Raw genomic sequence first — 12,825 nt, 5'->3', positions numbered from 1 at the left:
TCATTTTAATGTATTTCATCATCTTAGTTTAACGGACATTTTTCTATTGCATGTTCCAGTGTGCTTCAACCCCCCCCCCCCCCCCCCCTTTTTAAGGCAATGCATACAATAAATGAGCCATTATTAGTATAATACTTGGGTAACAGTATCGTCAGTGCATTCAGTGCAATGGAAAACCTAATTGGTAGCGCTGAAAGACAGGAGGGCGGTTCACTCTGAAATACTGCACTGGCACATGGTTATAAACAGAATTGCAGTCCTGTTTAGTCCAGAATTTAACTTCATATCCTTCTTCCTGAATTATCAGGCCCTGTCATACATTTAAGACAATTCGGCACTTTTGACCCTAAAATATGTGAAAAATTCAGGAAATCCAGAGAAAACTATGCAGAGACAAAGCTGAAAAGTCTGTTTAAAGCTCCGCAGTCCAAAGACAAAAGATAGATATTCAAAAGCCTGCCCTTTGGTCCAATCAAATAATAATTCAACTGGACCTTAATGATAATTAGTCATATTTTATTGTCACTGCACATCAAAAAGTCAGCATGCGTACAAGGTAATTACATATGGCACAGAATATGCTGTGATACTGCAGACAGTGCTATTGCTTATTTCTCCATTCTGCACACATTCCTCTGTATCGAGGGACTATACTATACTATACTCATCTGCCTGGAGTCCTGAACTGTCACCCAATGGAAACATGTCGGCATGAAAAGCACAGGAGACCCTGATCTGTTGAGAGCTGAAATCCTGACTCAAACAAGCTTGAACAGTAATTTTGCTTTGAAAAGCTGCAGCATGTGCTTTTAGCTCCCAAACTGTAGAAGTGTGTAATTAAGGGCCTCTTCATTAACTCGGTAAAACATGTCACAGATTTTCATTTTAGTCATTTATAAATCTAATTGGTAACATATAATTGGAAGCACAGATTAAAGATTATGTTCATTTAGCATTTCTCTGCTGAGATCTGATTTCTTGCCACTAGATGTTCAACTGATGCTGATGGAGGCCTGTGGAAGGAAGAAAGCACAGATTAGTTTAGATGGTTTAGGTAGGAAGTATTTTGAATAGTTCAGCCCCTAAAGTGATTAACCTGAAGACTGATTATTTGTGGATCAGGCTCCACCTGCTGAATGGTGTGGCTCACAGGTCAGTAAGTGGAAATCAATAAAAAAGGTGTCAACTGTAGATGATTGTAATCTACCTCTAAGCTGGTTTGACAGCTGCTAATTATCGCATGCTATTTACTTAAATTTTATGTAAAGTGTAAAGAATGGATATTAGTATTCTGCATTTTAAATATTTAGGTGTTGTTTTTTTCTGATACATCTGCAGGTAAATTGATTTTTCAGTACAGCAGTGCTTCACATGACTCAGTGCTGCTTCACCCACCACCTCAGATCTTAATCACCAATTGCTGACGGTTGAAACGAGTGCCCAGTGGAGAGAGTGGACAGCTTCAAATACCTCGGAGTTCACATCACGCAGGACCTGTCATGGTCCTGTCACATCAACACCGTGGTGAAAAAGGCCCGACAGCGTCTCTACCACCTCAGACGCTTGAGAGACTTCCAACTGCCCTCCAAGGTGCTCAGGAACTTTTACTCGTGCACCATAGAGAGCATCCTGGCGGGAAACATCTTAACCTGGTTCGGGAACAGCACCATGCAGGACAGACGAGCTCTACAGAGGGTTGTGCGGTCAGCTGAGCGCACCATCCGCTCCGAGCTCCCTGACCTGCACTCAATCTACAGCAGGCGGTGCCGGACCAAGGCCAGGAAGATCGTGAAGGACCTCAGCCATCCCAACAACAGACTGTTCTCTCTGCTGAGGTCAGGAAAGCGATTCCGCTCCCTGAAGACCAACACAGAGAGACTGAGGAGGAGCTTCTTCCCGCAGGCGATACGGTCTCTCAATCACACCACCACACAGTACTGACCCACACATATGGTTCTTACACACACACTGGACTTTCTGGACATTGTTTTTGCACAACACTGGTCACTATATTCTTCATTTCCGGTTAATACTTGTACAGCTGCTGTTATTGTGTATATATTTATTTATATTTAGATTTCTTCATACATTCTTATATAGTTCTATATTGTGTATTTTGTTGTACAGTTATTTTATTTTCAACTTTAATTTATATATTTTATCTTATTCCTTCCCAGTTAAATTTACCCTTCATTCTAATTTGTGTTGTACAGTTATTTCATTTTTAACCTTAATTTATATTTTATTCGTTCCTAGTTAAATTTACCCTTTTTAATTTTTCATATTTATTTCCTATCTTATTCATAGCCTTTTCCTTTTTTGTTTTCTTTAGGTCACGAGCAGTTGTCCAAGCATTTCACTACATATCGTACTGTGTATGACTGTGTACGTGACAAATAAAATTTGAATTTGAATGTCAAAAATAAAGCAGGAGGGCTCTGGTTTCTAAGAACAGACTGACACTGACATGAAGTGTTTGTCTTAGCTCTTCAGATACAAAGAACGAGCTTCTTTCAACACACAGCCCACTGACATCCCTCACCTGAGTGGCAGGTATCAGTATCATCACTGATGGTACAGCAGTCGCAGAGCAATAAGTTATTTCCAGTGTTTTTAGGCAAGCTGATCATTTCTGTTAGAGTACTTAAAAAGCACTTTTGAGTTTCCAGGAGATATCAGAACACCCGAACTGTTCTGGATTTACCAACAATTACACAGTGTAGTGTAGTGTGAAATCATTGCCTCCCTGCGATGTGAATCTTGAAGGTCAGGTATTAAATACAGCACTGAGATGAAATATTCATACAGCATGCATTATTGAAATGAAAACCACTGCTGCCTGGGGTGTGATGGACATACTGTAATTTTCTATTGTACTAAAATCCTACAAGCCACAAATACCCTGCTTTAAACTTCTATGTATAAACAGCAACCTCTGGAGCTGAAAATTGAAATCCAGAAGTTGCAAAAACTGCAGTTCCTCTAATGACCACTTGAGGCGGGCTCCAAAACCAAGGCACCCCCCTTGGGGCCTTTTAGAGCATCGTCAATGGTGTTACCTAAACTAATTTAAACTTGTTGTGACCTACAGCTGGTCCAAAGACTTTACACTCACTGACTACTTTATTAGATATATCTGTTGAACTGCTCATTTGCACAAACATCTAATTATCCAATCAAATGGCAGCAACTCAGTGCGTTTATGCATGTAGACATGATCAAAACAAGCTGCTAAAGCACTACTGGGCATTACAATGGGGAAGAAATGTGATGTAAGTGACTTTGAATGTTTCATGGAGGTTGTTGACTTATTGGCTGGTCTGAGTTTTTCAGAACCTGTTGACCTGCTGGGATTTTCCCCAAAAATAATCTCTGGAGTTTACAGAAAATGGTTTGGAAAGGAGAAAATACCCAGCAAGCAGCAGTTCTCTGGAAGGAAATGACATGTTGAAGTCGGAGGTCCAGAGGAGGGTCAGGCTACCTCAAGCTGATAGGAAGGCAACAGTAAGTGAAATAAACACTTGCTATAAACAAGGTATGCAGAAGAGCTTCTCTGAATGCAGAAGGAGAATACCACACTGGGTGTCCTTCCTGTCAGCTAAGAAAAGGAAAATGAGGCTCATCAAAAACTGGGCGACAGGAGAATTAGAAAAACCTTGCCTCACCTGATGAGTCTTCTGTTATGACTTTCAGATGTTAAGGTCAGAGTTTGTCGTAACATGAAAGAATTGATCGATCCTGCCTTATATCAACAGTTCAAGCTGTTGGGGTTGTGTGGGAGATATTTTCTTCTCTGAGTACCAGTCGAGCATTGTTACTCACCATGTCCATCCCTTTATGACCACAGTGTACTCATCACCTTCTTAACACACCATGGCACTTGAAACTCAGATCATCTCAGACTGATGTAAACTCTACTGAAACGGCCTTCACAGACACCAGATCCAATTTGCATTGTGAACGTGCAGCTGAGAAATCTGGGGCAACTGTGTGATCATGTCAATATGTACCAAAATCCCAGAGGAGGGTTGAATCTATGCCATGAAGACTTAAGGCGGCTCTGAAGGCAGAAGAGAGCCAATCTTTTACAAACAACATGTACCTAATAAAGTGGCCACGGTATCTGATCTAACCTGAGCTCACTGTGTGGCTTCAGTCGCCCCGTTTACTGATGAAGCTCAACCAACCTTCATTCATTTTTATCAAAATTAAACTGTAGTTAAGATCATCCTGTATAAAAGTATAGGATGATAGGACAAGTATAAAAAGTATAAAAAGTATCTGAATTTTCCTGAAACCCATGAAACCGAGCAGCTGTTGAATAACAAGTATTTTAATAGGAACCTGTTGCCATGATGAAATCCTCAACTCATCAAGCTTCATATTAAGATTCAGTATATGCTCCTATGCCGTCATCAGGTTGCCTTGGATACACGCAGCAGCTGCTCAGCTCTACCTTGTGATTCCCTGTCAAAAAACATGAGCAAACATTCCCAAATCGAGGCATCAATAACACGCCGTCTCTGCATCCTCATTCTGCTCCTCTTACTAATTTTAGAAACACAGTTTTTCAGCAATAAAGGAGCGATGCCTCACGGCGTGTGGCATGAGTTAAAAGCAGCGTGTTCGCGGGACACCGCGCTCTTTGACATGAACATCAATTACAGAGCATTCACTGCAGTGAGCCTGTGCATGTAGGGTACATTCAACAATGGGAAAACAAAAGGGGTGAAAAATGTTGATCACTGGCCGGCTCAGCCCAGCAGGACTGAACACTCACTGTGACCTTTACACTGCCACATGCAGTACGTGACAAACAGGCTGCAAGACCTTTGTAAAGTAAGAGAGCCCATACAGAAATCGTTAATTAGTAGACAAAATGTCAAGCTTCCTTTCTTTGTGTATTCAGCTGCAATTAGAAATATATTTTGTCTCTTTTATTTTTATTATTTCATTTATCTGAATGCTACAAAACAGCTTCATCCCGGTGAGAAATTGTTAAATAATTTCTTTTAGAGTCAGTGGAAGTGAAGTCACCTCTAACCGCATCCTTTGCTGATGCGGTGAGTATATACTGTAAGAATACTTCTACACTCACTTTGTTCACATGTGGGAAACTGTGTTCATAAGGTGGGATAAGAGTTTGACAGGGGAAAATGGAGGGGACTAATGGACAGGATAAATGGGACATTAATCGCATAAATAAATATGTGCAAATTACATGTACATATGTAGAGATGTGCATAACACATACACAGACATGCACCGCTCTCGCCACCTCCTCTGCTCATACTTGTTTACTTGTTCTATTTATAGCCGCAGCTCTGTTCAAATGCCCTCTGCTGGGCTCATCAAAGCTTTCTGTTGTCATAGAAATGGGCTGCTGCGACCATTAGCTCCTCTGTCAGTCCGCTTCCCAGATCACATCCACTAGAGGTGGGAGCACAGCTGCAGGTCAGGTAGATGGATGATGCAGACCAAGAATCTTTATCATGTGGGAACAGAGCGGAAAATTGTTCAGCCGTTAACAGAGCAGGTGAGGCGACACGTACCGGTTTCTCCCGGTCGTCTGAATGGACTGTGAGGCTGTTGTGTCACAGTGAGCAGCATTTACAACACAATCATGTCCGCACCATGTGTGACCTTGAAGTGCGAAGTGTCGACTGCGCTCCTGGGATTTACCTAGTCTAACCAGACTGCTCAGGGTTACTGCTGGAATAAACTGGTTTCTGCTTTCAATCAGAGACTGCAGCTGAATGAGAAGCATATACTTTAATGTTGTCTGAGCTAATCCTGAGATAACCTGCTTTTATATTTGCTCCTTTGTTACTGAATTAGATCCGATAGGGACGACGTGATGGCAGATTTCAACCTCTTCAAAATTTTCAGCAACAGATGTCCTTAAAAACCAAGCAGAGTGCTGTTCAGAGGAGCATAACAGGAAGACGATTTTCACTGTTTCATACTCAATAATAAAAACACTGTGCTGATTAGTTTTTGATGTGTTGCACAATTTTGAGTAATGCACCAAATGAAAGGGGCAATGAGCACTTTTGGTCCTGCACCCACCCTGCTTTGAGGGTCATTATCCATGCGTGAGAGCTGCGATCTGGGACCAAGCTCCAGCTAAAGCTTGTTTTGAGCAGCCATCTAACCCACAGGATATATGACCTTTGAATGTTCAATGTTTGAATGGTTACCCAAAATGCAGTTTTTGCCAGTCAATTTTCAGAAAACAGACCCCCCCCCCCCCCCTCCCTCCAGAGCACCAACGTTTGTTTGTGTTCTTTTACAATGTAGACATTGTGGTGTTTTGCTATTAGAACTGTTATTCAGTCATGCTTTAAAAAATGAAGAACATGCTTACTTCTTCTAAGGGAATTAATAAGATAAGCAGCAGGCAGGTGCTGGTCACCAAATGCACTTCTGTAAAAGGAGCAGTTTTGCTGGCCTGTAGCATACAGACCTTTCATTAATACAATGCCACAGCCTTTTTATTTTCCAGGCTTTTCTTCTGTCTATGCAGCTATTCAAATTGCATAAGTCTTTATTAATATTGCCGGTTATTCTGCAAAGGAAACCATCTAATATTTTCATTATAAAACTATAACAAATGCCTCAAAGGCTGTTTGAAATGCAGATTGAACCAGAACACACACTGCAACATGCACCTTTATCATAAATATCATTTTATCATCACGAAAAACTCCCATTTTCACCTCCACAAGATTACACGTGGAGCTGTTCTTATTTTAAAATTCAATCTTTTGTCGCTCGGGCTGCTTCTGAACAGACAATGCAGAGAAATACACAGGATTATGCAAGTGTTCACATCAAGCCCATTATCTGCCAGTGCTCTTTGTGAAGAACCTGATATCTTATGCAACTGTCTGAGAGCTGAGAAGGCAAACACTATCTCCAAGTTGTTAAAATGAACTCTGCACAGAGCAGTGAGGAGCTGTTTCCATAGTAATAGCCGCCTACACACAACACAAAGTGACCTGACTGCTAATTTTAATGTGACATGAACAACAAAGTCTGTTGTTTTGACTTAAAGCAAATCAAAGCAACAGCCTAGGAAATAATGGGGGGGGTTGCATGGGTTTAACCACCCTGCAACCCCACCTTAACTTCAAAAATGTAAAATATAGTAAATCCTGCCCTTTAAAATATCTAATATCTTCTTTTACTGCGTGTCTACTTCAGTACTGTGACAAGCTGGACCTGTTCCTAGCTGTCAGGGTTAGAGGTAAGAGTTAAACCAATCCGATCGCAAAAACAATCTGACCAGCAGATTTTTCATGTGCAGTAACACGTGCATGAAAAATCAGCAGAGTATCCCAAAACGCACGGGGGAGTGCCGGAAATGCACATCAGAGGAAGGCAATGAAGCACCACCACCACCACCTCACAGCAAGTGAGGGTTTGAATGCACCAACTGATTGTGGCCTTACAGTGCGAGTTGTGAGGCCTGCGAAAGACGGGTGACCTCTCTGAGGTGTCCCCTACCCTCACCCTATCACAAGCTCCACCTCAACCACTACCTCGACCTGGATAAGCAGAAGAATATGGATGTATAGGTATTTATTAGTGGTGGGCAGATCGATCCAAATATCGATTGTATCGATACCAAGTCAGCATCGCTATTGGATCGATACCAAAATATGCAGCATTGCACACGACTAGTATTTATTCATAATATGAAAAATTTCCAAGCCTCTCTTTGCAATTTGCTATTTTGGCACTTCTGCTTAACATAGCACTTTACTAAACTGTGACACCTCAGTGCAGTGTAGTGTCCTTATCAGCTGATTCTGGGGGGACAAGGCAGTGATGGATATTTCAATGAATGACCCATGAATTCAGTTATGCATGGCAAACACTTTATTTTTATCTCGTTGCTTTGCTCTGGGTTTTATACTGTTTTTTTCATTGCATGTAGTCAAAACTGTCCATATTTGATGCTCTCTCCTTTCATGCCGAACACCACAGGGATCAGAGCAGAGATACTATCAGTGAGCAAGTGCCGTTTCTTGCTACGAGAGTCACCAACCAATACTCATTTTGTTGTCAACACACATGTGGGTAAACACAGTGTCACACTTCACTGAGACTTACTGCGGGCTTTCTGACAAACAAAATGGAAAAAAAGATGCTAATACTTGTCTGAAGTGTTTCTAACTTTGAGGCACTTTTGATTAGAGAGCTGTGACACCACCATGTGACAAAACTGTGTAACTGCATGCTAAGCAATAATTACTCAAAATGACATTTAAATTAAAACACTTAATAACTTATAAAGATTTAGCTCAGTTACTTAACATATAATCACACTAAAATATTATAAACTTTCTTTTAAATTATATAAAGAGACTTTTGCTTTTAAATTTACAGTAAAACTGCACATTTCTTTATTTTTCCTTCCATTCACTGAAGTTTTTTCATCGTTATACACACCCTGCCCACACACACACACACACACACACACCTGCACGCATACAAAAGTTTAACTCTGCAGTTTGTGCTTCAGGTTGGTCAGTTGCTCCATGTTGATGGTGGAGCCACCGCACACAATCATCAGCAGAGGGCCCATGAGAGCTGGCAGACGACCTAAAATGAGGAGAAGCAGTAACTGATGTAGTCATTTCTCTGAACTGAGAAGGTCTCAACTGTCTCAGCCTGATGGACTGAAGTACTCATCAGCTGCTTCAGTATGAAGAAAACAGAAGGAAGGTGAGGACTTACCTTCATTTTGTAATCTGACTATGATACCGCTGTAGACAGCTGCCAGCGCTGCTCCACACGCCATCTCCACCAGCACGCGTTCCTCATCTGCAACCGGCATGCCATCACATTAACTCTGGTGCAATTTCCACTTAGTTGTGCATAATTTTTCAAACATTTTCCACTATTCAGCAAAGCCACAAAGCAGCAGGCTTAAAAGTTACTGATTAAAAAGTTTTGTCATGGTGTGAACATTGTTGCCATAGTTACTGAAGGTAGAGGTATTCAGACCCTTCACCTGAATTCTTTGCATGCGTGAATCATCCAAAAACCAACTTAAAGTGGACCCGCTTTGTACAATTCACATTTCCTCTGTAGAAGCCAGTGAAGGTGGCTCCGGCCTCTGGTTAGGATGCCTCCCTAGTTTCTCTCTTTGCAGGTTTCCAATCACACCCAACTGGGAGGAGATCCTGGAGTAGACCCAGACACAGCTAGAGAGACGATACATCTCATCTGGTCTGGGAATACCTCAGGATCTCCAGGAAGAACAGAAAGTGTTGCTACCCTTTAAAGCCTAAACTGTCCTCTGACTGGCTGGCTGGGTAGGGCTCCTGACTTCATACAGATATGAAGTTCAAAAAAACCGACAGCAAAATGTTTCTAAAGTCTCAATGGAGAAGTGTTTGTTCTGTTATAAAATGATAAATTAGCATGTTTAGGGGCTTTTGTGACACTGCATTTTATGAGGGAAATTTAGGCAGCATTTTACTGCAAAACACAGAGGACAGGCTGCACTGGAGGTTGCCAGATTAATATGGGAAGATTAATGTGAGAGGGAAGAATTTAAAGTATTGCTGCACAGATCTGTGTTCTTTAGTTACATATTTAAGTTTATAGTGCAAAGCAGCCCTAGTCTAATATTTCACAAAGTGTTGTGCTATATAAGATTAGTATATGTTTTGTTGTATTAGATAAATTAACTACAACTGATGTTGTTCAGTATAAGTTAATAATAAGTACCAACAAGTATAGTGCTTGAATAAATGTGCTAATAAATTATTGCCTTCCCCTGGCTGTAGCTCTATCATTAATCATTAGACTTTCTCTGCCCCCAAGAGGGCAGAAAATGGCTTCCACAGGCCTGTATGGTTTGCAGTTAATTTCATTCATTCTGGGGCATAAAGACATGCTTGTCCAGCAGCTCGAAGTGAAGAAAAACATTGTACAGGGAAGCCAAACGAAAGCATTTATGTACAGGAAGTCTTTTACAGAGTAAAACCTCATTCTAATTTTCTGCAAAAACCCTTCTTTATACTCCTTATTATCAAAGTAACCGTGGAAACTGGAGGTATTAGGATGCACAGGATAGAAACAAAAGTCTACCATGCTGATTTGGACACTGACTTAATAGCATTTGGTGAGAATAAATGTGATGCAATATGAAGAAAAAAAAAAAACTATTACAGATTCATTAATTGACACTCATCACCAAGCTTAAAGGCAAATTCAGAGGTAAAAACACTCACCCAGGAATGTTTGGATAGCATGCAGAGCCTGCTGGTCGGTCACCAGCTCAGAGATGATTGTCAGCTCGCTGCTCTGGCTGTAGTCGAAGGCTTGTTTACAGGCTGTCTTCGCTCCAAGACATTTAGCCTCGCTGTGGAGAGGCAGTAGGTTTGATGGATGAGGGTACGTTCGAAACACTTCATTGCAAAAAACTTTTAAACTCCTTTAAAGTCAAACCTGGTGATGTCATCTAAAGTGACCAACTTCCCCGCTTTAATTGCAGCATTGAAACAGTGTGCCCCCACTGTTTCCATCGCGACGATGGGCACGTCTGTCCAGCCCACATCCTTGAGGCCCTGGATGACCCCACACAGGAGGCCCCCTCCGCCCACAGACACCACCACAGCTCCGGGCTTCACGCTGGGACCCAGAGAGGCAGTGACCTCTGCAATCATACTGGCGTGGCCTTCCCTGTATGGGTGAGTGCGTGGACACAGGTACAGTTTGAAAGTGAGTCTTTTTAAAGTGCCCTGTGCTTTAATGAGGAGGTTCTCTACCATAGCAAGGGGTGATCGAATGGAGCAACATAAGTAAGCCCTTCAGTTTCTGCCAGTTTGAGAGCCTCTGCGTTGGCATCATCCCAAACCTGCAAAGATAAGAGTCTTAGTCTTCTTTAAAAAAAAAAAATTAAAAAAAAATCTAAATTCTGGATTTTAAACCATCATATCAGTGAGCTTCACCTTGCCTACAATTCTGACAGTAGCACCCTGATCATGGAGTCTCTGGACCACCAATGGAGGAGTGGAGGAGGGAACTATGATGGTGGCTGGCACGCCCATTTTTTGGGCTGCATATGCTGCAGCCATACCTGCATTACCACCTGAAAAAACACCACCTTCAATACTAAAGAAACACACTAATGACACTGCATTGTAATGAGAATATGATGTTTAACAGGACAGAGTCACCTGAAGAGCAGATTACTCCTTTGGAGTGTCTGGCGAGCTGCAACGACACATTAAACAGTCACTGTGTGACAATGTGGATCTGAAGAAAGGGAGCACGCGTGAGGGGGGCTGTAAAGATTCCCACCTGCTGGCAGAGGTGCCCGATGCCACGGATCTTGAAGGAACCAGAGGGCTGTGCATTCTCCATTTTTAGATAGACAGTGGTTCCCACCCTCTTGGACATGTTGATGCTCTCCAGCAGTGGAGTCTTCAGGTGGAAAACCTCTGCCATGGTGCACCTAGATGCCAATGAAAGAGAAGCAGTAAAAACTCCACAGAGTGCAAGTGGGTGGTACAGTGGAAAAGTTGTTCATCTTTTATACACATTTTCATCTTCTGTTAGGTTTATTGGTAGTCAGAGCACAACTATCACCAGCTCTCAGATTGCAGTGCTGAAGAAAGAGAAGAAACAAAGAAGTTGCCTCTGCACAATTTGTGTTAATTTAAGGCACTGAACTCTTGAGTCATTTTTCATTGGTAGACTGTCTTTCACATGTAATTTCACTTTAATCTTTCTGATCTGATTTAAAATCAACTGCATCATATTTTATTAGTAACCATGAGAATATCACCCCCCCCCCTTCTCTGTGTACTGTATTCACCTACTGTGAATATTGTAACTTTGATTTTTCTAATCTCATCTATTCTGTTTATTACTGCACAAATCATTTCTCCCACTTTCCACCGAAATCTGTAAAACCACCATCCTTCACTTCCTTCTTTCCATTGTTGTTGCCACCTTCAGTTTCTGCTTCTTTCCTGATAAACCCGAGTGTTAAATTATTTTCCTTGGCTTCCTTCGAAACCTAATCTCACATTTTCCAATGATACCAAACGTGCCAGAGCACATAAAAACACCCCAATGTGTGAATTCTTTAGTATTTCTCTTGGAATGCCCGGTCTATTGCCTGTGTAAATACACTGTAAATGGGTTCGTTTTTAATATTAACTACTATCACCGTTTGAATTATGTACCAAGCATGGGCAGTGTTGCTTTCAATAATAAAATAAATTGTCCAAAGTGGAAAATCAGGTATTTATATTCTTCACTTTAATCTTCAGCAGCTCTCTTTAGGGGTCGAATCTTCTCGCCTCTGTGGCAGCAAAACCTGTCTGCCAGCGGAACTTTATTAACACAACAAAGCAATAATTAACATAAAGCGTCCGAAATGCTACGTTGTAATTTGGGATATCAAATACAAACCATTATATAAACCTCTGACTTACGTTCGGTTAAAATGTCTTCGTGAATGAGCCCCGCAACAAAAATTAATCAACTGTTTTCTTTTGGAAAATGTATTACAGTTTCACCAGACGCTACGCTACATACGAATGTAGCACATTGTACCGGAAAAGCATCCAATAGTAACAAGACTACTTCCGGTCACTGCTTCAAAATAAGTGTTTGATTAAAACCAATGACTGTAGAAACTTAAAGTGAATTTACTGCTGGAAACAAGATTATATTACGTTTGCCTAAAATAAACTTAAACTAAGTGTAAAAAAAAAAAGCATTTTAGACAAATAAAATTACAAGATAACAAAACTAAATAACATAATTGTCTAAAAAGTGTCTTAACAATTCGTC

At 41.2% G+C, this 12,825-nt stretch overlaps 1 protein-coding gene across 1 annotated transcript; it reads right to left on the bottom strand.

Annotated features, from left to right (window-relative positions):
* Nucleotides 1–7,861: 7,861 nt before the first annotated feature.
* sdsl (serine dehydratase-like) lies at nucleotides 7,862–12,604 on the bottom strand. The gene is made up of 9 exons (XM_085441945.1): nucleotides 12,465–12,604; nucleotides 11,323–11,476; nucleotides 11,199–11,235; nucleotides 10,971–11,110; nucleotides 10,788–10,876; nucleotides 10,468–10,701; nucleotides 10,251–10,381; nucleotides 8,746–8,832; nucleotides 7,862–8,610 (listed from the first exon to the last, which is right to left on the bottom strand). The coding sequence occupies exons 2-9, from the start codon at nucleotides 11,467–11,469 to the stop codon at nucleotides 8,507–8,509; spliced, it is 969 nt and encodes a 322-aa protein (XP_085298071.1). The 5' UTR covers nucleotides 11,470–11,476; nucleotides 12,465–12,604; the 3' UTR covers nucleotides 7,862–8,506.
* Nucleotides 12,605–12,825: the final 221 nt, after the last annotated feature.

The sequence above is a fragment of the Copadichromis virginalis genome, linkage group LG19 (genome assembly GCF_057382275.1).
Source record: "Copadichromis virginalis isolate Kocher_CV1m ecotype Utaka linkage group LG19, C_Virginalis_male_GT1.1, whole genome shotgun sequence".
NCBI classification, from domain to species: Eukaryota; Metazoa; Chordata; class Actinopteri; order Cichliformes; family Cichlidae; genus Copadichromis; species Copadichromis virginalis.
Note: the sequence above shows the minus strand (reverse complement) of the source record. Positions and strands in the feature narration are given on the sequence as shown.